General features: G+C 63.1%; 1 protein-coding gene across 1 annotated transcript in view; it reads left to right on the top strand.

The window, feature by feature from the left end:
• ZC3H3 (zinc finger CCCH-type containing 3) overlaps positions 1 to 26,443 on the top strand; it is an 88,446-nt gene that overhangs the window by 34,110 nt on the left and 27,893 nt on the right. The window contains 1 exon segment of the mRNA XM_049632816.1: positions 1,827 to 1,980. Within this exon segment, the coding sequence (XP_049488773.1) occupies positions 1,827 to 1,980 (154 nt within the window).

Here is a 26,443-nt window from a genome sequence, read left to right on the forward strand (position 1 = left end):
TTTGGTTTTGCTGACCTTCTGTTTTCTCCCCAACTCCCTGGAGCTGCTGCTCTTGGAGGGAGGGAGAACCGAGGAGAGACAGAGACAGACAGAAGGGGTGAGGGGAGAAGGGGGAGTCTCCCCTGTTGCCGGGGTGTCTGTCCTGGCCTCACCTGGATGTGTTGTGGCTCCCTTTGGTGGGCAGCTGCTGTGCGTCCCTGCGCCAGTCTGGTGACCAGAGCTGTGCCCTGCCCCTGGCACTCTTTGGGCCTTGAAGCCCACGCCCACCTCTGACAGGTGAAAGGGCCCTGCACAGTCTCCTTGGTCTGGCAGCAGGCGTGGACCCTCTAATCCGGGGCACTCGGGAGGGCTCTGACCCATGCCGTGTCCTGGCCTTGCCGTATGGGTTGATGGGTACCCTGGCAGAGGGTGAGGGGACCCCTGGAGTAGGGGCTCTTCCGACATCCGGGCAAGGGGCACAGTGCCAGATACCAGGCTTGTCCTGCTTATTCCCGGCCAGGTGTCCCCCTGGGTGTAGTGGGTTCTGGCGGGCCGGGCAAGCCTGGAGAGGAGGTGTGTGGAGCCAAGAGCTGGTTTGGGGGCCTGGCTGTGGGCTGGAGTCTGTTGGGTCTAGGGCTCTGAAAGATGGGTTTTAGATGCTGTCTGTGATTCGTAACAGCTCCTTGCAGGCCGGCAACGGGGAGGTTCCCAGTCTGGTTCGGGATCTGTGGGTTCTGGGAGGGTCTAGCGGAGCAGGCCCGGGTCATGGAGCGTTGGTCCGCGCTGTCGGAGGAGCCAAAGGACTGGCACCGAGCGGGACTAGCGAGGGGACGTGGGGGTTTGGTGCCGCCCCGTGCACTGCGCCCTCCGGGCCACCTGGGGCCCTGGCAGCCTTTGGCTGAGGGGTCACGGGTGTGCTCTGGTGCTGATGCTCCGGCAGTGAGACCCTGTGCGTTTTCCTGGGGGCCTCGCCTGGCACGCACGCCGCCCCTCCCCCCCCCCCGCCCGCCCCCGCCACTGCCCGACGGCCTGACCCGGCATAGCGTCTCTGTGAGTGGGAGCCCCAGGAAGCTACCCATGCTGGGGTGCTGTGCAGGCAGGCTGGATGGGACGAGGAGGGGCCCACAGGGAGCCTGGGTCCCGGCGACGGTCTGAGAGGGGAGCTTCCGGAGAGGCTGCCGGCCGTGGGCTGGGTCACGAGAGGCTTCGGCGCCCCCGTCCCGCGCTGCGTTCGCTTTAATTATCTGGGCAGTTAGAGCTGTATATTATGCGAGCCGGGCAATTAGGTACGTTCCTCGAAGCTGTGGAGAAATTGCCGGCTATCAAGTGGTGGGGAACTCGGGCAAAACAGATCCCTGTTAATTGCATGAACCATTCAGCAAAAGAGAAGCTGTGGTGTACATACATCCCCCGCAAGATGTTATGAAAACATTGGTGATTAAATACATAAATCTGCGTGAGCATGTGCTGGGGGTGCCCAGAGAGGGAGGCGAGCAGTCTGCACCCCGGCCTCCTGCGCCCTCCTGCGGCCCCCTCCGCGCTACTCCTGGAGGCTCTGGGGAGTTGGGGCCAGAGTGGGGGTCCTGAGTCTGGGGGCTGCCTGCTGAGGGGCACCAGCCCATGGTGCCGCCCTAGTCAGCTGGCCCCGGGGCGCTTCTGCCGCCCCCCCCGCCCACGTGTCACTCGGCATCCCCAGTGCCCTGTGTCTCAGGACTCCAGGCCTGTGCCCAGCTCTCTGGAGTCTCGGGCCCCTGGGTGCTCTGGGGCTGTGTGGGGCGGGGCTGGAGTGAGTCGAGAGGCCCCCTGCTGACCTCCACTGACCCCCTCTGTGTGCGTTTTCTCTGCAGCATCCAGCGTGCACACCCTGCGGACGCCTCCCACCAGCAAAGTGATCAAGACCCGCTACCGCATTGTCAAGAAGACGCCCGTGTCTCCTCTCAGCGCCCCCCAGTCTCCTCTGTCCCTGCCCTCTTGGCGGTCACGGCGGCTCTCGCTGTCCAGGTAGGACGCCCTCATCCGGGCTGCCGTGGGCCTGGGGCCTGTAGGGGACCGAGCTGGCCACGCAGAAGCGCTTGGTCTACAGTTTGCCGGCCGTGGAACAGGCTAATTTTTCTGTGTAGCAGTTTCTGCAGCAGACCTGCGGCCAGCCTGCGCATGCCGCGTGCACTCACGGACGCACGCATGCACTCACGGACACGCGTGCACAGACACGCATGCCCTCCACCGCTGTCTGTAGGCTGTTAGCTGGCAGGGGACGTCCGTGGGGGAAGCCACCATCTGGATAGTTGAGGCCACACCGGGCTTTGTTCCACTTCATGGAGAAACTTCTGGTTAGAGGTAGGGCCTGAGCTGCCCTCTGGGAGCTGTGGCCCATCTTTCCTTCGGCACACGGGGCTACGGCCCTCTCCATGTCCCCCCCAGTGGGTGCTGCCTGCACCCCACCCCCCAGTGCTGCAGCCTTGCTCTGGGCCGCTCCTGGCTGAGGGCGTACAGAGTGGGGACGGTTCCACTTATTTTCTGGGTGCTCTGGCCCAGAAGTGGGAGGGCTCTGTTGGGGCAGCAGCTTCAGGGGATAGAAGTCGGGGGCCCCTGTTGTGAGCCTGCTGAGCCCTGGGGCCTCAGGAGGCCTGTCGTGGGGGGCATGGCCCCTTCCTTTGCTGAGGTGGGGGGTGGGGCGGCAGCTCTGGTGGGTGAGTGGGAATGGGGCGCCCTCTGGGAGCCTCTTCCTAGGGGAGCAGAGTGGGAGCTCCCTCATCCAGCGTCGGCCTCCACCCGGGTGCGGTGGGCACTCTGGCTGAGGGCTGTGGACAAGGGACCGTTGTGCCCCACGGGACTGGACTACACAGAATCCTGGGCAGGGGCCATCCTGCTAGCCCACCAGGAGCCCCCCCACCTGCTGGCCAGTGGCTCCCTGGCTCTGGGGCTGTGAGAGGAGGTGCTGGCCCGCTGGCCTGTGGCAGGGCGATCGGCCCACCCAGGCCGCGGCACCCACTCCCTCCTCCGTTACCGCGAGGCCGCACTGAACTTGGCCCTGCTGCTGGTTTTTCTGGAGGCAATAGCTGCAAGTATATTTTAAATTAATTTTACTGCACTTTTTGTAATATTTTTGTTTTAAATAGATTTATAAGTATCTTGGGGGCTATTTCTACAAATTTATGAAGATAATTTTCACTCTCTCGATAAGGTTAAATTTACACCTGCTATTTCCATATTAATTCACAGTGCTAAGTGGGTCTAATTTTCTTCCGTTCTCCTATCTAGTGAGCATGGCCTTTCCTAATGCAATTTCCCCCTCACTAAATCACTGTGATCGGGAGTCATGATCGAGCTAAATTAACTTAAATTAATTTACTTAATAAGAGCCCCAGATCATCGTGAATGAGGTTCAGATTTATTGATCTTGCTCGCGCCTCCCCTCCCGCGGTCCGAATTCCGGTCCCGCCTCCCCCAGGGGGCGTGGCTGGGGGCTGGGGCGGCCCTGTGGGGGCCACTGACCAGAAAGGGCTGCCAGGCCCAGTGGGGCGAGGCCTACTGGGGGGGGTGGCTGGGTGCACCCCCCCTGGGCCATAGCCGCCTCATAACCAGGCAGAACGTCAAGTCCATTAGGTGGGGAGCAGCCCAGTCGGAAGCAGGACAGAGAATACTTGCCTGCGCCTCAGTGTGGGAGTTGAGCAGGTGGGGGTGGAGAGGGCGCTTGTCCATATGCCGTGTGGGCAGGTCTGCGAGGTCTGACCTCCCGGCTCAGGTGGGTGGGATGGGCCGTGAGGGGAGGCGGGCCTCGTGCTGTGGGCACCGTAGGCCCGGCTCAGAACGGACAGGCCCGGACCCAGCTGCCCACCCTGCTTGGCCACGGCTCCCCCCGGGCCGGCTGCCTTGCAGGGAGGGCCGTGGCCGTGTGGGTACCCCAGCACAGGGGCCCGGCTATGGGTGAGGACGCCGCTCTGGTTGGCTCTGTGACGCCCTCTGCCAGGCCGTGCTGGTGTCAGACGGCTCAGGTCCTGTGGCCCTGACTCGTGCGCGATGGCTGCGGGCTCAGGTCAGCTTTGCGGGTGCTCGAGGCTTCTAGCGCTCCCTGTGTGCGCAGGTGTGGCTGGGCCCTACTCCCCCCAGGACGGGTACACATAATCTGAGGCCACGTGTGGAGGCTTTGCTTAGTGGGGTCTCCCTCCACCTGACCGCTTTACTCCAGGTCTGTGTTACCCATTGCCAGGGCTCCGGGACACACCCTGAGCACAGAGTCCTAGGTTCTTGGGGGCCAGGCCCCCGGGCTTCGCGGGCCTGCGGAGTAGGGTGTGGTGGAGGCCGAGGGCTGAGCGGCTCAGGTCCTGGGAAACGTGGCTGCCAGCGGACTGGGCTTCCTTTGCCCAAGGTCAGCTGGACCCTGGTGGGGGGTGGGCTTCCTTCTCAGCAGAGTGGCCGCCCGCCAGCCTCCCGGCCTGTCGGCTGCGCCCGCCTGGGCTTGTCTTGTTGAGGCAGCGGAAAGGGCCTGTCTCCAGGGCCGGCGGCCAGTCTGGTGCCCACTCACCTGCTACTTTCAGCTCCGTCAGAGCTGGGGGCTGCCTGTGTGAGGTCAGTGGGTCCAGGGAGGCTCTGGCCGACTGGCCTGGCCTGTGGCCTTGACCTCCACCCTGTGCATCTGCAGGCTCTTCAACTTTTCCCTGGGCATGAGGAGGGGTTGAGCCGGTGGCTGGGCCCAGGCCAGTGTGGTCTGAGGGCTCAGGGGTGAGAAAGCAGGGCTTCCCGCCGGGTGGCCAGCCTGAGCCCAAGGCCCATGAGCTCTCCTTGGCCCTCCTGATCCGGACGCACCTCAGAGGGGAACACCCCTGGGGGGTGTGGCAGGCAGGCCCCGACAGTCCTGGAAGTCTCAGTCGGCAGTGTTGGGGACTGGGAGACACAGGCGGGAAGTAAGTCAGGTGACCCGGTGGCCGAGAGTGCCGGTGTTGGCATGGGTGGCCCTGGATCCCACCCTCCTGCAGACACCCGCCGTGGAGAGAAAGCTGTGTATATGTGTGTGTGGAAATGCTGCCGTCGTGGGGGAGCCTGGGGAGCGCCGCTGGGGAACACACGCCGTGTGACCCTGAGCGAGCGGGAAGGCTGGGGGGCGGAGCTCCCAGAGGCCCCTGGGGCTGCCTCACGGAGTGGCCAGGTGTCCTGAGCAGGGCCGGGGCGGAACCTGGCTTATCAGCTAGATAGATGGCCAGTGGTCGTGGCAGGTCCGTGCCCTCCCTGTCCGGAGGGATGACACCCCTCGTTGTGGCGAGGGGTTGCCGCACTCGGTCCTGTGCCACAAGGGGCCTGGCGTCAGAGTGAGCGTGGGGGCAGCAGGGCCGCTGCCACTCTTGCTCCAGGCAGATGGGGCTGCGCTTCCCGACTGCCTGGGACTATGGGGTGCAGGCCCCTCCTGGCAGTGGCTGGTGGCCCCAGGGGCTGCGGGTGGGATTGCTGCGGGACCCGCAGGATGTACGGCTGGGCCCCGAGGACCGCACGCCGCTGCTGCCCAGACCGGCCCTGGGGTGTGGGGTGTCTTGGGGGGCGGCGGAGGCTCCCGCCGAGCGAGGGTTTAACGTGTTTGTTCTCAGGTTTGTGGATTTGCCTGTGCCCTCGGCGGCTTCCAGCAAGTTCATTAATCTGAACTGCGGCTGAAACGTGACTTATATCCCTAAACCGCCTGTCACTTTTCACTCCTTCCAAACTCATTTGACGTGAAAGTGCGGGGTAAACAGAAGCCACTGAGCTCAAGCAGATGAGTCTGGAGGCCGCTCCGTCCCGACTACAAATGGCGCTGTCACAGGGGCTGCCGCGCGCAGGCCCGCCTTACTTTATTTTATTTTATTTTAGCGCCCGTGCGGTAAATCTTAAGTAATCTCTGGCTGGTTTGACGAGGCTCGGGCTGCGATTTTGAAGGCTCTGAAATGCGTCTCCAAAGTGATGTCTCATTAAAGAGGAATTCAGCCTGAGGATGGGTTGGGCAGCACCCCCCCCCCGGGGGGGGGGGGGGGGGGGGCCGGGGGGGTTCCCCCCCCCCCCCCCCCCGGCCCCCCCCCCCCCCCCCCGATACCCAGGATCTCCCTAGAGGCAGCGGGGCCTGGCCCCGGCCCTCGGGCCACTGACGCGGCAGGCTCTGCCTCTCTCTCTCCGTTCCCGGAGGCTGGCCGTCTGAGGTGAGGGTGCCGGCGCCCTGTCCACGCTGCAGGCAGCTGCTTCCTCAGCGTGTCCTCGTGTGGCGGGACAGTCCGCTCTCGGAGGGCACCAGTCCTGTCGGGGGGGCCCTGCCCTCGTGACTTTGTCCAACCCTAAGCACCTCCCAGAGGCCCACCTCCGCGCGCCAGCCCATTGGGATGAGGGTTTCAACATAGGGATTTGGGGGGCACAGCGTTCGGTCCATCCAGGGAGCATCTGCTGTGAGGGAGCCCCCACGTGAGGTGGGTGCCTCCTCCGTGTCATGGCCACGCCCCAGGCCCTCACGTGTCTAGTGAGGGCCCTGCTCGGCCGTGTGCACACAGGCCGCTCCCGCTCAGCCCAGGCCAGGACCCGTGACGGGACTAGTAGAGAAAACTGGGCGCCCCGTCCTGGGCCGGGTGCCCGCTCTGCTCACGGCGCTCTCCTCCCATCAGGAGGCGAGCGGAGAAGTGAGGCGGGAGCCCCCACAGGGTCGTGAGTGTGGTGAAGCGCCGACAGTGTACCCGGGACAGACGGGTGCTCAGGGAGCCCAGAGAAGGCCGGTCTCGGGGTGGGGCAGGCGTGGTCAGTGTGGGCCGTGTTGCCAGGGCCTTTCCCGTGGGCCTGGGGAGGGAGCCCTGCTCCTGGGCCGGCAGGCGTGTGGGGGTACGGCAGGGGGGCTGCGGCCCTTCCTCCTGCCGAACCCCTTCCTGGCTGTGACCACTGGGTTCGGGCCCAGGGCGTGTGCCGCGGCCAACCTTCTCTTGACTTGGCTGCCATGCTCCCGGGCATGCCTGCCTGCACCCCCACCCGCTCTCTGACATTCCGTCTCCCCCGTGCCCCAGCCGCGCCGTGTGGGCTCTGTCTGTGCACAGCCTGTACCGACAGCCTGAGAAGGTGCCAGGCCAGGCACGGCTCCCACTGCCCACGAAAGCGCTGAGTGACCGTGGCCAACGCAGCAGGAGTTTGAGTTGGTTCTGGTACGAACAACAGTGTCTACTTCGAGCGAAGAGAGATATCCGGCTGGTTTCGCATGGGTGCCTATCCGGGCCCGGCCCGCTCTGTGCGACGGGCAGTCGGCGCTCCTGGTCTCCTGTCAGATGCAGGGGGGGCCTGGCCTGCGAGCGTCTGCGGTTCCGCCCATCTGGTGTGCCCGGGGAAGGGAGGGCACCTCTTCTGCCGGGAGACAGCAGGTGGGGAGGAGCCTCGGCGTGCGCTGCGGGGACTGCCCTCTGCCCCACACAGGGCTTTCCTTGCTGGACTCAACGGCGGGTGTGCGCCTGCGTGTGGCGGCTTGGGCTTCGTGTGTGTGACCCCCGGGAATGGCCTGTCCTGTGGGCCCTGGGGAACGGCTGCCGTCCACTCTTCCGCTCGACGGTGACAGGAGAGCCCACGGCAGCGTGCTCACGGGCCCCTGACCCTCTCCAGCCAGGGAGAGCGGGGCGGGGGCATCACCGTCCACACTTGGGGTTCCCAGTACTGATTGGGGTGGCCAGACCTGCGTGAGGTGGGGAGCTGCCGCGAGGGCCCAAGGTCGGGGGGGGCGTTGGGCCCAGGCCCGGGGCTGGTCCTGCCGGGGCGACTGGCGCCACACCAGCCCTCCTGGTCCCTGTCGCTCACCTCTGTGTTGGCGGTCCCCTCGAAGGGCAGTAGGGAAAGTGAGGTGAGCCGCACAACCTGGCGTGAGCTGCACAGTTGGCTGTGTTGACATCCAGGTCAGGAGCTCTGACTACATAGTGACACCGCGAGCCCGGGTCTCCCGATGGCTCTGATGGGGACTTCCGAGCGCTGCGTGCTGCAGAAGACAGCCCCCCGCCCAGGCTGGAGCTGGGGGGGGGTGGGTTGCGGCTCTCAGCTGGGCGGTACCTTGGCTCCTGGGTGTCGCGGTTCGGGTCGGGCCCTGGCAGAACAGGCGGAGGCCCCCAGGAGGTGGCTGTAGCGGCCCCTCCCAGCCCTTTGCCTTGTCCGCCCGCTGTCCGAGGTCTGTGGCGGCTGCCCTGGATGGGGTCACCCTGCCTGTCTGGAAGCTGTGGCCCAGGAGAGGACAGATCCTGAGCTGGTAAGTCGCAGAAGTGTCCTGGGCCAGCATGCCCGGAGGTCCGGCAGGCCCGGGCGGTGGGCTCTCCTGGGCCTGTCTGTAGCCGTGCATCTCAGCCAGGCCTGGCTGTGGTGAGAGGGATGTGGCCAGGCACGGAAGGGGTCTCCCGCGGCATGCACAGCATGGAGGAGACCCCGAGAAGCCTGAACAGGCAGAACAGGTTCAAGTGCAGAGGCTTGACGAGGCCCCAGGGCCTAGCCTGGGATAGTGGGTGCAATACTCTGGAGCCCACTGGGCAGCCTAGACTTGGCGGTGCTGGGCTCCTGCTCCAGGGCGTCTGGACTTGCTGACTGCATCTGCCTCTGCCCAGCCCTGCGGATGTGCTCTGTGGCTTGTGGCCTGAGTGGGCCGTGTACTGCCCCCCTCCCGCGTCATGCCCAGTACGTTGCCTGGATGGCGCCTGTTGCCACTGACCACCCATTGAAGCCCAGACGGTGAATTCCAGGGGCCGCCGTGGGGGTCGTTATGTTGGGGAGGGTCAGGGTGGGTCTGGGGCTGTCGGAGAGGGAGGTAGGGAGAGGATAGTCACAGCGTCCTCACAGGTTTCTCGCCATCTAATTTTTGGGGGTAAACACTTTGGGTAAAAAATTTTGGGGTATGTCATTTTGATATACTTTTGCACGTACAGAGAAGTTGCAGACCTCGTATTGTTCGCCTCAGTTCACTGACTGCTTATGCCTTGCCCCATCGGCTGTATCATATTTCCCCTCTGTGTTCATATACGACCATTTGGGTGGAATTTGCAGACCTGGTGCCCCTTGACCGGGCGCTGCAGTGTGGTCCCTGAGATCCGGGAGGGCTGCCTGGAGGCAGAGCTGGTGTGCAGCCCCATGGCGGTTGGGGGTGGCATCTCTTCAGCATCCTTGAGGCTGGACCCGGCCCTCAGCCTCGCTCCGTCTTTCCTGACGCTGATGTTTTGGGGAGCGGAGGCCAGGTGCTTTGTGCAGCGTCCCCGGGCTCGGACGCCTCCTTGTGAGGAGACTCAGATCTGCCATTTCAGCAGCAATGTCACGGAAGTGCTGGGTGGCCTGGAGGACCTGGCGTCTGGCTGCCTGGTGCCGGGGGGGGGGGGGGGGGGGGGGGCTGGGTGACCTGACTGCCTGGCTGGCGGCCCGTGTGGGTCCTCAGGCGTCCGGGGGGAGCCGTTGGCCCTGCGTACAGCACCCTGTTCTCTGCTGGGCTTCACCCATGCATCCTAGACCCTTCGTGACTTTCACCCTGTGTCCTTTTGTCCTGGCTGCGTGGCATCCTACCAGGAACCGCTGTCCCTTATCCCCCGTTGCTTTATGTATTTGTTCATCTGTTCATGCTAGTGTGGCATCGGATTCGTACTGTATCTGATAGGCTGTAACCTGTCACCGTCGTGACTCGTCCGGCCCTCAGTCTGTGCCAGCCTGGGCTTCGGGGCCCCTTCTGTGGCCCGGGTCCTTTCCACACGGGGCGCCCCACGGGACTTTCGCTCTGCCAGCTCGGAACCAGCCGCCTGTCACAGAACCTGGCTCCTCGTGGTGCAGTGGCTCTTGGCTGCCCTCAGTGCCCCACAGCCGAGGGTCTCGTGGGCCTGGGGTGACAGGGGCACATAGCAGGGCCGTCCCGGCTCGGGGTGTATGTCTTTGCCCCCCGGCCCCGTTGAGTGCGTGTGCGGACCCAGCACCCGGAATTCGTGCCATACTGCCAGTTCCGGCTGGGCACGCTTCCTTCTGCCTTCCCCTGGGGCGTATCTGTGACTGTCCCCCATGGGGGACACCTGCTCAGTAGAGCTCGACGTCTGTGTCTAGTTCTTCTCGGCTGGCATGGACGCCCGGGGTGGCGCACGAGGCTAAGTGTCCGGCTCTGAGCTTTGGCAAACGCCGCCCCTGTGCGGCTCGGCCCTCCGTCGACGTCGGGGTGTTCTGTCGCCCAGAGTGCTTCCGCGCTGTCCCCGTCGGCAACCCACACCCAGGAAGCCCGTCCCGCCTGTCCGCACCGTGGATTTGCGGACTCCCGAGGCTGGATCTGGAGCGCTCCGGCCTCCGACCCTGGCATCAGCACCACACAGCTCGTGGCCCAGGCCCTCCCGTTGCTCCCACCCCTGCTTGTCTGTGCTCCTCCCGGTGGATGAGTGAGTTATTCCCACTTCGGGACGGGAACCAAGGCAGCCGACTCTTCTCCCCCGGCTCTGCGTAGACCCGTGTTCCCGTCTCCCCTCAGTGCGCGCCTGGGAGCGGGGCTGCGGGGACACGGGAGGGTGTGTTTGACTCCACGTGAAACCGCCAAGCCTTCCCCAGAGGGAGGTGTCCTTTCTGTCCCCGTTACGGCACGCGGTGTTACGGTCTTTCTGATTTTCACATTTTCCGTGGCAGCATCTGGTTGTGGTTTAATTTACATTTCCCTGACTTCCCATGATGTTGAGCACTTACTTGTGGGCTTACCTACGGCCGTTTGGGCTCCTTGGCCCATTTTTAAGTTGGTTTGTCCTTTGTTCTTGAGCTACGGGAGCACATTTGTTTCTGGCTGTGTGTCTTCCCTGCCAGTTCAGGCTTCCCTGGTTGAATGTGGCCTTGTCTCCTGTCCTGGAGTCTGGTGGTGGGTGGTAGGGGGGCCCTCGGTCCTCTGGGGGTTGTGCCCCTGTGGCTGCCGTGCTGCCGGTCTCAGCCCCGAGTTCAGTGTGCAGAGTTAGGGACACCTCCCCCCGGGGGCTCTCACCCGGCCCTGGTCTCTGTCAGCATGGCTGTGCCCCGATTCCAGGAGCTTCCAGGAACCCTGGAGGCTGTGGTCTCCCTGGGGGACCTGGAGCTCCCCAGGGAAAGCCCGGCCTCTCAGGGCCCCACACAGGGGAGGGTGGGCTCCCGCGCGGTGCTGGCGCACAGGGCACCTTTTTGTTTTTTTAATTTTTTAATGTTTGTTTATTTTTGAGAGAGAGAGAGACAGAGAGAGAGAGCGAGCATGAGAGGCGGAGGGGCAGAGAGAGAAGGAGACACAGAATCCAAAGCAGGCTCCAGGCCCTGAGCTGTCAGCACAGAGCCCGACGCGGGGCTGGAACTCACAGACTGCGAGATCATGACCCGAGCCGAAGCCGGAGGCTTAACTGACTGAGCCACCCAGGCGCCCCAGCGCACAGGGCACCTTTGCTGGACCGCACCCTCGGCCCTCACACACGTCCCTCTCCAGCCCGGGGCCCCGGCCTGGTCAGAGCACAGCCTTTCTTCCACGCACGGGGACACCCGTCCACCACCGCCTGTCCCACTGCCAGGCGAAGAAATGAGAGCGGGAAGTTTGGCCTGGGGATGACAGGCGCTGAGGCTCTGGCCAGAGACCAGGGCAGGGCCTCCCGTGGGCCCCAGGGCAGGGCTCTGGGAGGGAGCCTTGGGGGTGACCCCCGGGCCCCGCCCGCTTCCCCATGCCGTGCTGAAGCAGGCCTCCTCCGGCAGGTTTTTTAGAATTTTATTTTATGAGAACAGGCGGTTACGGCTCCCCAAGTACCGTAAAAGTTAATGTGATGGCCTCCCTGCGCCTGTGCTCATTTTTATAATTTTTTATTTTATGAAACAGGACAGGGAGCTTAGTGACTTATTACTATTCATTTCGTTTCAATGCAGTAAATATTGATTCAGTTGGGGGTTTTCAATTTAAACCACTCGGCGATTATATAAAATATTACTGGCCTCTGAAATTATGCTTACCGATCCCTTCGGCTGCTCATTAAGGAAGGAGTGCAATTGTAGGTCCCTCTGCCTTCATCATTCTAATAAATGGGCTGAGGTGTGCTTCTGCTCGGGAGGTGCTGCAGAAACCGCTGGCGGGGGCCTGACAGCGCGGATGCAACTCTTAATTTGGAAGTCGGTTCAAAGCGCGCCTCGGTTATTTATTTATTTCTCTGTCTGTTTGAAGCACGCAGGCCTTTCAGCTGTCAGCAGCCCCGTGGCAGCAGGGCTGAGCGCGTCCTCCGGAGGCCGGGACACCTGCCTGTGCCCCTCGGCACAGTGTGGGGCCGGGGGCGGGGGTGGGGGGGTAGGGCGGGGGTGGGGATGTGGGGTTGGCCCGGATGGGCGCTGAGGCCGGGACACCGTCAAGGGACACCTCATCTCCCTCTGGAAGCTCATCTAGAGGAGAGGACCTTTTCCCAGTGACACTGGTGCCCAGCCCCTCGCTGCAGAGCTGGGCCTGGGACGCAGGACCCCGAGGGGTGAGGAGAAGGCGTCTGGGTGCCTTCCTGCAGCCTGTGCTCGCGGTCAAATACCCGCCCAGTGTCGGACAACACGTCGAAGCCTCCCCGGAGCCCCCGTGGCATCAGGCCCTCAGGACACCAGCACAGGCCAGCTGGTCGCTCTGGGTCTGGGATCTGTTCACACGTTTGGTCCCTGTCCCTGCCTCTAAGATGGCCCCATGTGGTGCTGGAGGACAGTGAGAGGGTCAGGAGTCCAGATCTGCAGCCCCCGGGAGAGGCTGCGCTCGGCTGGGCCAGCACAGTGCCCCGTGGCCCCTGTGCCCCCCGGCAGGGGCGCCCCAGCCCTATTCCAGGCTGCTTCCTCCTTGGCTCCGTCGGGGGTTGGCACGGGGGTTGGGGGGGTATTGGCATTGGCTGGAGGATGTTCACGTGGGGTGGGGCCAGGGTGGGGCTGAGCTGCCATATCCCTGTCAGTCTGAGCCTCTGCCCGTTCTCCTTAGTGGTCACGTGGCCCCTATGACCGATCTCCCGTCCCCCCCCCCACCCCGTCTCCCCCCCGCCCCCTCCGGTGTTTGTGTCACCACTTGGGGCGTCGCTAGCCTTGGGGATCGCTGGGGTCCGGCCTGGGTCACAGACATCGTAAAAAGTATTTGTGGTGAGACCACGTCAGAGGTGGCTTCCGGGCTCTGTCTGTGGATGGCGTGGGCGGGGAGGGGCCCCAGACCAGGCCTGATGCAGAGGCCTCGTGGGATAGGAGGGTGGCAGACACCATGGCCCCCCGCACCCCTCCCCCCATCTGCTCTGTCTCAGGCTGGGACCTGCCCATCATGCAGGGCTGGTCACCTCCTCTGGGCCTGTGGTGAGCTGGTCCCTGGTATCTGTGTCCCAGAGGGCCATGCTGCTGGGTAGGAAGCCCTGGTGGAGCTGGGGCCACGGTCGGGGCAGCGGGGCACTCATACCAGCACGGCCTCTGTCATCGCCAGCCCCCCGGTCCTGCTGGTCTCACGTGTGTGAGTGTGTCTCTGGTCTTTGGCCACTCTGTCTTTGGTCTCTGCCCTTCCCCTGTCATCACCTCCACGTGGCTGCGTCCCTCCCATCCCTCCTCTCTGTCCCTGCTTCTCCGCAGCGCATTTGTCCCCGTCTTGCTCCCACTGCCTGGCACTCTTAGACTCTTACCGTGGGGAGCTGCATCCTGGTACCTTGGCCATGCCGTGGGTTCCAGAAACAGGGAAGGTGGGCTTCCCAGTGAAGGAGGGAAGCCAGGACGAGTAGGTGTGCGGGGATTTCCGGCCTGCGTGCGCACGGGGCTTGGCCGTGGCTGTGAGGCGGGTTCCAGCCCCTCTGGTGGCCCTCCTGCCTCCCCATCGCCGTGCCAGCCCTGACGGGTCCGCACTCTCCCCAGCTGTCTCCCACCCCCGACGTGCATGGGCCCTGGGCCATCTGCCCCTGGGTGGCCCTGTTGGCAGGCTCACTCCCCCTCGCCGGGGTTGGCCCGTGTTGCCTGCTGTAGCGCACGCACCGGGTCTTGATCCGTGTGACGCGCACGTGGCTGCTTTCCTCTCTGGAGACTGGCTTGAGTGGCCGAGTCCTGCCAGCAGCTCTGGGGGAAACGGCAGGAAAGGGGCTGGGCCGCAGGCGCCTCGCCCCCTTGGGAGCAAACCCTGAGGAGGACAGGACCCTCTAAGAGCTGCTGCTGCCATGGCTAGCCCACAAGCCATGCTGTGGCCTCCCGTGGGCCAGCAGTAACCGCGTCGGCCAGGCGTGTTTCATGACAACATGAGACCGTCCCTTGGTCTGCCGGAGGGGAGCTTCATTCTGAAAACAGCAGGACCGTTGGGAGGGGAGCCTAAGAAGGTCCTGGCAGGTATCTCCCCATGGAACCTGGGGAAGATTGTCCTCAGGTTGTGCCTGGGCCCCTCGGCCACGTCTTGCCAGCACCTCGGGCCCTCACGTGACAGCACTGGTGACCCCTGATGTCCCTGCAGATGAGGAGCAGAGGAAGCTGAAAATACTGCCTCTGACAGGAAGAAATAAAACGTTCTTGTCATCCAGTGGTACCTGGGTGCCTTACATAGTCAAACACCGTTTTAAATACCACTTTCAGCCTGGTTTTAGAGGTAGTAGCAAAGCATCACTCGCATAATCAATATCCTATTCAACTCTTCGCATATATCAACTCTTCAGCCTGCTCTTACCCCAAAATATGGCTCCCCTCTCGGGGCTGGGCCAGGGCCTGTGGAGACGGTGAGGGAGACACTGCTCCGGGGGCTAGGGGCACAGGAGAGAGGGTTCCTGTGTCAGCCGAGGTGTCGGGGCTCACAGCCACTGAGGACCACGGCCAAAGAGCTCCTATAAGCACGTGCTGGCCTAGGCGGCCCGGCTGCCACCGCATCCCAGGGCCGCACTGTGGCACCCACAGGTTCTCTGGGGGGAGGCTCCTGTGGGGTGCAGGACAGGGCCAGGTGTCTTACCCGTGCCAGGGCTCTGGCAGTTAGCCTCACCTCTGCCTCTGCTCCCCACCTACCTCCCCCACTTCCCTCCCCCACCCCCACCAGTGGCATGGGGCATTGTCCTTAGGCAGGGGACTCCGTGAGCCCCTCCTCTACTGCCCTTCCTTCGGGGGCCTTCCCTCGCCCTTCTGGGCTAGGACCAGGGTCTGCGTTGCTGAGGCAAGATACAGCCCATCCATCGCCCATCCCCTCCTCCCCTCCCACCTGGCACCCTCTTAAGGCTGTCCGAGGGTCTCTCTGCCACCACACGTGCAGACTGGGAACGGCTCAGGGGTCCTGGGGATGTCTGAGAGGTGTTCTGTTTGGGTGGATGGGGGCCGCAGCTGCAGAGACCTCCTTGTGCTGGGACAGGCGCAGTGACCTCTGTGGGCCCTTTCTCCAGCTGTGCACCCCCCCCCCCCCACCCGGCAGGGTGGCCACCATGGCCAGGGGGAGCCCTGACCCCAGCTTGTGCTGAGCCTGGCTCAGGGCCCGCACCTCTGGTGCCCCTATCTGAGAGCCAGCGGGCAGGTGCAGGGTGGTTTTATTTTCCTCTGACTTTCCTCGAAGTCAGCAAGGTTTCCCTGGCTGCCCCGCCCACTCCCCAGAGTAAGGAGCCCCGGTTTAATTTGCGGTTAGATGTCTGTTAAGATTGCGTCCACTTCCCAAGTCAGCACTTAATTGGCAAGGCACTTGATTTAACAGCGTGGGAGCCTCCACCGGAAAAATGGCTTGAATAAATCACCGCCTGACGCCAGAAAATAGATATAATCTCAGCATTAACTACATTAATAGTAGCAGGAGCCGAATTAAGAAAGCCATAAAGCATAGGCGGGGGAGCATAAATTATGGCCCCAGCTCTGTCCCCTAGGCGGGCCTCTCTCTTCTGGGGGCGGGGCAGGCCGAGAGCCGGTGGGTCTCTCCGGGCCCCGCCCCGCCGGCCCCGCCCCCCGCCTCCCCCTCCCCACCCCGACTGCGGTGGGCGGGGCCGGGCCCGAAGGCTTAGCGCCCCCTTTGCCCCCCCCCTCCCCCCCGCGGGTGCTCTGAAGCATTCCGCACCTTGTACACACGCACACCCCTCCCCCTCCCCTGTCCCCAGCTCCTACTTCGGTTCGGGCCTGGCCAAGTGCTTTCCACCTGGGAACGTCCTCTGTCTAAGGCTGTACCGCCAGGTGCTAGCGCCTGTCATCCACACAGTGCTAGAACAGGGAGTGGGCGCGACTCGGGCTGGTGCCAGACTCAGCTCCCACCTGACTCACGACCCCCGCTGCCTCGACGTCCTCCCTGCGACACGTGGCCTTTGCCCTCTGGTCTGCAGACTGGAAGGCTACTTGGAGGAGTGAACGTTTGTCTTGCTGGCTAGGTGGACACACCTGGATCACCAGCTGGGCACCCTTCAGGCCTGGCAGCTGCAATTCCTGCTGTCATTGTTCTTCTGCCCGCCAGGCTTAGGCTGGTGGGGGGGGGGCCCTGCAGCGCCCCCACGGGCCTTCTCCCACCCTTCTCTGCCGGAGCGCCCACCCGCTGCCAGAGGCTTTTGGACTGTACTGGACGAGAAAGCTGTCCGATGTTAATTTCAGTTTTATTTGTATTCTTTGTCAAGTTCAACATTTCAGATGTTTACCGTTCATTTGCCTCTGGCCTGTTTCTAACAGGTTTGCAAGACTCTTTAAGTGCTCAGGCTGTCACCCCTGTTTTATCATAGACGGTCTGTCGTTTCTCAGTTTGAATTCTGCCCTCCAGTTTTGTTCATGAGGATTTTTAACAGATCTTTTTGCTTTTCCGTGTACTTAAATCTGCCGGTCTCTTAAGACTTAGCCTGTTGATTTGTGCAGAACAGCCTTCCCCACCTAAGATTATACAAGTTCAGTTATATTTTCTTCTAGTGCTAGGGTTTCAGATTTTACATTTAAAGCTTTAACCTACCTGGAATTTATTCGGGAATATGCTGTAAGATTAAGGTTCAAATTTAATTGTGTTTAATGGCTATCTGGTTGTCTCAGGACCATTAAATATCAGACTTTCCTGTTATTTAAAAATGACGCCTTTATTGTGTGGAAATGCTTGTTCCTAAACTTGGCTTTCTGCACAGATCTCTGTCTTTAATTTTCCCTTGTAAAACGTTCGTGGTTTGTTTGTTCGGTGGTCAGTTCTGTGGACTTCTGTCCTGTGTACCCACCACTCAGGTCAGGTGTCCCACCCCGGCCCACACGGTACCCCCCCCCCCCCCCCCCCCGCCCCCTCGGCCGTTGTCAGGCCACGCTAGCCCTGCCTCCGAGTTCTCGAGCCCCGGGGGAACGGAGTCACACAGTACGTGCTGCTTGGTGTCCGGCCGCATTTGCTCATGTTTGTTATGGCCTGAGTGACCCCACGTGTGGCTGTGTGTGGAGCTGGGGCCTTACAGAGGTCATTGAGGTTAAATGAAGTCAATGGGGCGGGACTCTGATTTGACAGGATTGGCGTCCTTCTCAGGAGAGGAAGAGCCACCGGGGCTCTCCCTGCAGACTTACAGAGGACTTGGGGACAAGGTGGCCTGTCAGCAGCCAACCATGCTGGCTCCTTGATCTTGGACCATAAGAAAAGAACTGAGAGGAAATCGATTTCTGTGGCGTACGCCGCCCCGTCTGTGGCTTGAGACCCCGTCGTTCCCGGGCCCAGACGCGTCCCCGTGGGTAGCAGTAGCTTGTTCTCCGTCCAGGCATGTGGACGCACCACGGTGCGGTCACTGTGCTTTCAGTGGGTCGTTCTAGCCTTGCTGGGCGTGTTGCCGAATAGCTCGGAACCCTCATTTCCTCGGACTTGCTGCCTCAGAGGGTGGGGGTGCTGTGCGGTCGTAGTAAGGCCGCTGCCCTGCAGGGGCTGTCCTGGTCGGCACAGGAGCACCCCAGCCTCACCAGCACCTCCTGGGCCCTGTCCTCCCCTTTGTGGCCACGCTGATGGACCGTGCCTGTCTCTCACGGAAGTCTTAATTCGTGTGTCTGGTGACTTACAGCGTCGAGCGTCTGTCCCACCTTAATGTCCGCTGTCGTGCCCCTTTGTGAAGTGTCCCTTGGAGCCCTTTGTGCCCCTTTTTATTGATCTGCTGGAGTTCTTTACACATTATGGATCGTTTCTCAGATCTTCTCATGGTCTGGGGCTTGTGTTTTAACCGTGTCTGATTTATCAGTCTTGTTCTTTTATGAGCAGTGGTCTTGTGTTCTGTGTAAGAAATATTTGCCTACCCAACGCCATGTTTTCTTCCAGAAGTGTGACTAGTTTACCTGTGATTCTTGAAGTAACTTCTACTCGTGATCTAAGGTAGGGGTCACGGCTCCTTTGTGTCCCCACAGAGACGTATTTATTGAAATGAGCCCTCGGCTGTGCCAGAGTCCAGGGGACCGGAGACCGTGCCGTCTCTGGACTCCGCGTCCTAACAACTAACCTTCCTAGCCTTCATCACTGCTAAATGTTTGTTCCTCCAGATGAACTTGAGAAACCTAAGCTCAGTTTCTCAGCCTTCCCCAGCCAATCAGCCTCCAAAGCAGCAGAGTTGCATTTAATTTGTTTCTAGGTTTATTTATTTATTGGGGCGCCTGGGTGGCTCAGTTGCTCAAGCATCCGACTTCGGCTCAGGTCATGATCTCACGGTTTGTGAGTCCCAGCCCCACATCGGGCTCTTCTCTCACAGTGTGGACCCTGCTTGAGATTTCTTTCTCTCTCCCCCTAATTCTCTCTTCCTCCCCACCCAAAATAAATAAATAAACTTCTCGTTTTTGACATTTTTTTGCTTATTTATTTTTGCGAGAGACAGAGTGAGCACACACGTGGGAGAGGCAAGAGAGAGAGGGATAGAGGGGATCCGAAAAGGGCTGCCCACTGCCGGCAGGGTGCCCTGCATTTCATTCTCCTAGCCCACCCACCGCGCAGGAACCCCGCCCACTGGCGGGGACCCCTGGCCGCTGGGCTGCTTGCTCATCCCACCTGTTCGAAGTGTTGCGGGCGCGACGTTCTAGGGCTTCTGCACCGCCGCTGGGCACACCTGCTGGGGTTGCCCTCATGTTTAAGTGTGTTGCTTTCTTTCATATGCGCCAGCCTGCTCTTGCGGGGGTCTTGGAAGGCTGTGCCTCTCCGTCCCCCCGAAGGCAAGTCCCTATTCGCCTTCTGGCTGTCGAGCGTTGGCTGTTGAGCTCGTGTGCCTTTTCCTGATGTTTGTGTGGTGTCTGCGTGGCCCGCTGAAGACACCGGCCCCTTTCCAGGGGAGCCAGGCTGCACTTGCTCTGTGATCCCCTCGGGTGGGGGGGGGGGGGGGGGGGAGGCACCTGGCTCTTCCACCCCCTCAGTCCATGAGTCCCCTCAGGTGGACACGAGGGCTCCACGACGGTCAGGGCTCCTGGCATTCTGTGTGGGTCTCGCTAGGTTTTCACTTTGTCACGTGCCTCTGGCGTGGGCTGCCCCCGGCATCCCTGAGCCCAGCTGTGTCCAGATGCTAGGGCCCCTTGATGACCCGTGCCAGCGTGAATGCCCTAGGGGGCCACCCGCGAGGGGCGGGGGTGGCTCATGTGTGAGACCAGGGGTGAGGAGGGAGTGCTGTTCCAGGTGGGGCACAGGCTTGGGGGTGGAGCTTGCAGGGGGGATGTGGAGCACGGGTAGGGGTTCAGCCTGGACGTGACTGCCCCTGTGGGTGTCCTCAGTCCTGCACCGCGGTCAGGAGGGTGGTGGACAAGACGGGCCAGGCGGCTCAGGCCGGGTTCCCTTAGGAGCTGTCAGCCAAGGAGCCAGTGAGCCAGGTGGGGTCTTGACCTCCTGACGTCTTCTCGGAGAGTCCCGGGCAGGAGGTCCGGTGGGTGTTCTGCTGCCCGAGTCGCCCTCCGTTGGCTTGCCCCTAGCGTGGAGATGTCTGCCCGATGCAGTTCTGGGGGCTGGGGGAATGGTCATCCTGAACTACACATGCCCAGTGAACAGGGCGGGGGGCAGGGGGGCAAGAGAGAGACGGTGAAGGGGCAGGTGGAGGGAGAGGTGCGGGGGGTAGACAAGGGAACAGAGAAAGGGCCGGCCCTGCCCCTCACCCGCTGTCACGGGCCAAGGCGGGCCTGGGCTGACGACCTCGCCGGTCCAGGGCCCTGCCCCCGCCCCCAGCCTGGGCGCCCGCCCTCTGCCCCCGGAGCTGGACTCTGCTCCAGAATAGGGCCACTGAGGCCCAATACCTGGTTTTTGTAGCTAACGTACAAAACGCCAATAGCTTCAGCTGAAATGGATTTTTAAAAGTGTCATTTTATGGAGAATTTTACTTTCCATCTTGTTGTTTATTAGGCTCTTAAAGGGAAAGCTTGTAATGCATCCATTGATCGAAATACCAATTGAATAGATGTGAGCGCATAAAACAGTCCCGGCCCCTCGTAATGGAGCCGCGGCGTTTGTAACGGAGGCAGCACAATTAGCACTGCCCACCAGCACGCCGCTGGCCAGGGGCGCCCTGAATCACTGCCGTCCGTTACTGGGGAGACACGGACGGGGGGTTCCTCAGAGCAGCAGCACCTCAGTGATGAAGCCCTCAGGTCAGCCCCCTGCCCGTACCCCCCCCCCCCGGCTCCCACCCAGGCCCCTGGCCCCTTGTCTGCTGCGGGATGTGTCCCGGAAGGCCAAGCCGTCGGCCTGCCTCCGCCCCACGGTGGCCCGAGGACGTGTAAGGAGGTCAGCGCGCAGAGCCCCCGGCTAGGCACGGAGCCCCAGCCCTGACTCACCGGGATTGGGGGTCCCTGGAGCGGGCCGTGGGCCACATCGCCCTGGGGGGGGCCCGTTGTGTGGCTGGAGGAGGATCTTAGGAGACCAAGGTTGCCACAGTGGTCATGAGGCCTGTGCCATCTGCCAGGTCCCTGGCACTGAGCCCTGTTTCTGAGACTCCTGCCTCTGGCCTGCACTTGGGCCCAGCCTCTCACCTCCCACCCTGCCGGTCCTGCCTGGGCCCCTCACCTGAGACACTGTCCCCCTCCCCCTCAGAAGTCTCCCCATAGACTGCCCAGCATTGGCGGCCCCCCCGCCCCCTGCCCTGGCTCCGGGCCGGGCACACGTGTGGGCGGGGCGCCGGGTGCTGCTCTGGGGGCAGAGTGGGCCGCGGCCGGGCGGGGGGCAGGCCCCTTGCAGGCCCGTGTGGGCGCACTCAAGCCCCCCGAGCCGAGCTGAGGTGGCGCCCGTCAGCGTTTCCGTGGAAAGCCCACTTAAGCACTTTGCAGCCTGTCACGGTGGCGGCTGAGCCTGACCTACTTGGGATTCGCTGTGCAGAGCCGCCTCCCCCGGGCACTGCTTCTGCTGACGGTGCACTCCCTGCTCGCCTCGAAGCTTCGCAGAACCGTGCTCCATTTCCTGAAAAATGCTTCCCCGGTTGTTTTCTCTGCTCCCCAGTCCGCCTGCCCGCCTCCTGCTTGGTCACCACTGGCTTGGAAGGCCTGACCTAGAGAGGCCGCCGGGTCCTCGGCCACGCACTGACCCTGCCCCAGCCAGCGGGGGTCGGAGGTTGAGTTCCGGCCAGGAGCCTGGCGGAGCCCCTCCGCTGGCACCCGCGCCCACACTCCTGTGTGTGGTCACCTCGGCCCTCTGCCTCCCCCAGCTCTGCCCAGCCGGCCCCGGACAGTGGCCACAGCCTCCTGCACTGCACCCACCCGCCGTGCTCACGCCTGATGGTCTTTCCAAGGGTCCACGTTCCCGTGTGCTCCCGCCCCGCCCCCGCCCCCAGCAGCACCGCCTGTGCGTTCGGGCCCCTTTGTTCTCGGGGAGCCCCTGCTGCCCGTTCTCCCTGCCCGACTCTTACCTGAACCGACCCCAAGAGGGCCACGGTGCGGGGGACCCCAGGCGGCACCCAGCCCCTCCCTCCTGGCGTACCTGTGCCCAGGTCAGGGGCACCGTGGTGAGCAGGGCCCGGTGTGCCAAGCTGTGATAGAGCACTGTATGGGGCTGGCGGCCCGTGACAGCAGGCCGTGGGGGATCGGACAGGCTCCCTGAGGTCCTGACCTCTGAGCTCGGTCTCAGGGACGGCCCGGAGAACAGGCCTAGAGGCCCATGCGAGGAGGGGCCACAGTGCCTTCCAGGAAGCAGAAGTGTCCGGTGTGTCTGGAGTCCTGGCTGGGGGCGGGGGAGGGGTGGTCTGCCAGCCCAGCCGGCGGGGTCTCCTGACGGAGCTGCCCGTGAGGAGAGCGGGGGCTGCTGCAGCGGGCCAGGGGAGCGGGGGCAGGACTTGGTCAAACATGCTGTTTTCAAACCAGCTGGTGGGACAGGGGGGTGCAGGGACCCAAGCAGGGAGCTCCGAGTCAGGGTGGGGACCCGGCCTGCATCTGGGGGGTGAGAGAGCGGGCCAGCCCAGGTGAGGCGGGTCCCTCGGTGACTGCGGTCACTGGCTGGGTGAGGGTCCCCAGGGAGGGGAGGGGTCTGTGTGGAAGGTGGGGAGCAGTCTGTGGGGCCATCCCGACTCCAGGAGCCCTCGCTGAGGGAGGCGGGAAGAACCCACCGGCAAAAATGCCTCCGCGGGCCTGACAGCGTTCACTGGGGGCAGGTGGCCACCAGTTCCCGCCAGTGACTTTCCGTCCAGGTGCGTGGCCTCCGGTCCTGCACACAGATCTGTGCCCAGCCTTTGTGTGGCCCGTTGGCCCGGCCCTGTCCCCCAGTCTGGTGGGCCCACGTGGGCTGTGACGTGTGGTTTCCTTGGGGAAACCTGAGGACTGCCGGGAGCCTGAGTGGGGGCTGGGGTCCCCTAAGCTGCAAGGTGGCTGTGCGGGGCAGCCTGAGATGGTATTTGTTGAAAGGTGCCTTTGGGCCTGGTGGGGAGGCTCCTAGTTTGGGACGTGCGCTGTCCCGGGCTTCTTGGAGGTTGGGACCACCCCACCCCTGCCCCTCATCCACTTGCACCTGAGCCTGCCCCTGGCCTCCCTGGCCTCACCGGCTGTGTCCTCAGCCCCGGGTCTGGGGGCGGGGGAGCCGGGTGCGCCGGGGCCTCAGGAGGGCGGGCAGGGTCCTTGTGCTCACGTGTTTGGGAGCCTGTGTGCCTGTCCGCCCCTCACGTGCACGCGCTCGCTGGAAGACACCGTGAGTGGGCCCGTCTCCGCAGACCCAGCGGGCAGGGGCGCCCGCATACGGTGTTGGGGGCTGCGTGGACCCGTTGTAGGCAGTGGCCACAGGAGATGCCCAGAGGGTGGGGAGTGTGGCGTCCAGGGTCAGGAGATGGGCGAGCACCGTCCTCCCTGGCTTCTCCGGAGAGCGGCCCTCTGTCTAGCCCAGACCCTGCCGTCCCTCCTCTCGGGCGCCCCCGGGGGGTGGCCTCCGTGGCCTCAGGCTGGAACTTGCCAGCTGCTCCCCAGGCAGCAGACACGTGGACAGCTTTTCTTTTTAAACCTACTTCTGTGGTGTGTGTGTCTGTCTCCCCATTACCACTGCTTTTCATTTAAAATGTTATCTCCCCCCACCCGTTCCTCGTGCCCCCCCCGGGGGGGGGGGCGAGGGGCCCAGCCCTCACCCTGGTGTAGTCAAGGTTATGGTGATAAATCCTGGGGCATTGTCACTTCTATTCGGAGTAAATTGGCTGGCCGCTTTCGGGCTGAAGGAAAGATAATTTGCTGTAGTATTTCAAATGGATTAGAAATGGATTTGAAGGGAAAGTTCATGCCTCCCATTACAAAGGCGAGAAAGAGGACTATCTTAAGGCACGGTTCCCTCCCTGGCCTTCATTATCCACGCTTAATACCTTTCCTATTTTCCAGCGTTAATGAAATTTCCTGGCGGCATGGGCCTGCCGGACGGATGGGAGAAGCCTTTAGATCTGAGGCTCCTGTTGTAGAAAAGGAATTACAGGGCCCGTGCCGCGAGGGCAGGCGCGTTCTCCGGGTCCTTGGCCCGGCTATTATCTCATTAATTTTATCCCCTCTTCTCAATACAGTTGGTTTCCAAAGGCTGTCCTCTCCATTAGGGTAACAATTTACTGGAGTGCCGTGACACCCAGGCACTGAACAGCTACAAGGCAGCCCCTGCCCGCCCGGCGCCTGCCTGGCCACAGGTCCCAAGTCAGCAAGTGGAACCAGCCGGGGTGAGGGAGGGGGTCCTGTGCAGCTGCAGGCTGGGCTGTGTGCGGGCAGGTGGGCCTTCCCCAGACCAGGCCAGCCCTCCCCGAGTTCTGTGGCTGCATCCACCTCCTCCAAACAGTCCTGCGGCACCATGGGGCTCCTGCGTGGGCCCCTGGAGACGGTGGGCCCCGGGGCTGTTCGTGGGGGTAGCCCCGCACCCTGGGCCGTGTGCCCACCTGTTCGTAGACCATCCACTCTGAGCCAGGGCGTGAGAACCGAGCTGCTAGGCCTGCAGCCCTGCCAGGTGGCCCGTGGTCGTCCCATAATTGCCATTCAGACCCAGGGGTGTAGTTTTTTGGGGGGAGAGGAGACCGATCTCTCAGTCTTGGTCCTCCATAAGAATAAGTGTGGGAATAATCAGCGATGTGTGAGCTATGCCTTGTAGCCAAGAAAAACCACGGAGGGCACTTCTCCCAAGCAGGGCGTTGGGTGTGTCCAGTGCCTAGCCGAGGAGCCAGGAGCGTGTCCCTGGGTCCCGCTCTCAGGGGGAGCCGTTAACCCCCAGACTGAGGCTCTTCTGTGTACAGAGCTGTGGGATGGGCCTGGATGGGACCACCCTCGGGGCCGGAACGCAGTCTATCCTGAAGCTTCTAGCTCCTTCTAAACTGAGAGCCTGCCAAGCCTCCACCTCCACAGGTCCCTGCCTGGGCCTGGTCCCTGTCTGCGGCTTCACCTGTGTGACTGCCCCAAGGAGTGGTGGGTTGTCCCTGTCCGGCCTCGGCCAGGGGCACGTGCCAGGGGGTGAGCTCCCTCACCCCTCGAAGGGCTGGGTTTCTGGGGCATCCGGGCAGGGGGCCGGATCCTGAGGTGCCGGGCCCAGGGAAGGGGGTGGGGCACGTGTCTGCCTGCCCACCTGTCCCTCATGATTTGTGGCGTCCTGTGGTGTGGATGGGGTGCAGGTATGGTGGCGGCCCAGGTGAGGAGGGTCTGTGCCCCGAGGCAAGAGGCAGCTGCGAGCGGTGCCTTATTCCGGTAAGCGACATCTGTGCCATCTCGCTGCGCAGCCTGCCGGGCCGTCTGGGGTCTGGCCCTGAGGGCTGAGTGTGCTGTGTGCGCGGGCTGGGCTTACTGCCGGCGCGCTCGAGCCGCGGGGCTGCAGAGCGGAGGCTCCCCAGCTGCCCCTCCCAGTGGTGACACCGCTGAGGGTTCTGGACGTCGTGGGGCTGGGGGCCAGGGCTGTTGGCGGCCCGTTGGCCTGTGGCTGAGCCAGCTGTGGTGGCCACTCGCCCTGGGCTCAGCTCTCAGTCGTGGGGTTAGGACTCAGGCCAAGCTGTGCCCTGTGCACAATGACCCCGGCGCCCGCGGAGGGTCCGGAGCCACCTCTGAGCTCACGGCGTTCTGCGGCGGGTGCGGGCACACGGGATGGGCCTGCCCGGCCCCACCCTCCTCATACCTCGGCCTGGCCTCTGAGCTGGCCAAGGGGACAGGCAGGTACTCACCGGACACATAGATACCCCGAGACCAGGGTGGGTAGAGCTGGGGCCCCAGGGTCTGAGGAAAGCCTGGAGGTCTGTCTTCTCCCCTAGAGGACACCCCCCCACCCTGCCCTCTTTCTGCCAAGATGTACCCTGTGCAGGGACAGCTGGGGCCTGTAGGGCACGCATGGCACGAGCCAGGCCGGCCGCGGTCCCTTGGCAGGACTTTTCCCCAAGATTGGTGTCTGTGAACTTGAGTTTTAATTAAGGGAAACTGGGTTAAGTGCCGTCGGGCTGCGGTGTCCTCGGCCCTCGCTGCCTGGCCTGTCCTCACACTGAAGCTGTGGGTCTCCTGAGCTCGGCTCGCTTGCGCACAGGATCCGTCTAACGTGTCCTCAGAGGCTTTGGCTGGCGAGAATCACCCCCGAGTTGCAAAGAGACCAAGGCCCAGGGGGCCACGTGGTGAGGGTGGCGTCAACCCCCCAGCCTCGATGCCACCACCCCTCCACCAGCCTGGGTGCCGCCGGGAGGCCCCGCCCCGCCCCGCCCTGCCCCGCCCGGAAAGGGAGCTGCAGGGCCGTGGGGTGCGCGGCGGCGTGAGGACGTTGGAGAACCCGAAGGGAAGGCGCCATGGCGCTGCTCTGGGCCTGCTCACCAGGTCCCCGCTGCCGGTGGTGGTGGTGCCCGCGGCCAGGCCCACCCTCCTCACGCCCTGCCCTCCTGCTGCTGGCAGGCACCGGCACTCACAGCCCCAGATTTGCCAGTGGGGCGCAGTGTGGACGCTCGGTGGTAATAACATTATGAGCAGAGTCTGAGCTAATATGGAATTAAGGTCAATTTGCATAAACAAATTGCTGCTGAAATGTGTCCTGAGGGGGAAAGGCCCCACACCCTTCTGGAGTCATGAAGCTGGCTGGTCTCCATGCCGGGCGCCCTGGGTGGGAGGCCCTTGTCCCCTCATTTGGGTGGCAGCCTGCCCGTGTGACCCCTGGGGGGGCGGGGAGCGGGTGGGCCAGAACAGCCTGGGGGCCTGCGGCCGCCGCCCACCACAGCTGTGGTGTCTGCAGGGGAAT

This window comes from Panthera uncia, chromosome F2, assembly GCF_023721935.1.
Source record: "Panthera uncia isolate 11264 chromosome F2, Puncia_PCG_1.0, whole genome shotgun sequence".
In the NCBI taxonomy this organism is placed as follows: Eukaryota; Metazoa; Chordata; class Mammalia; order Carnivora; family Felidae; genus Panthera; species Panthera uncia.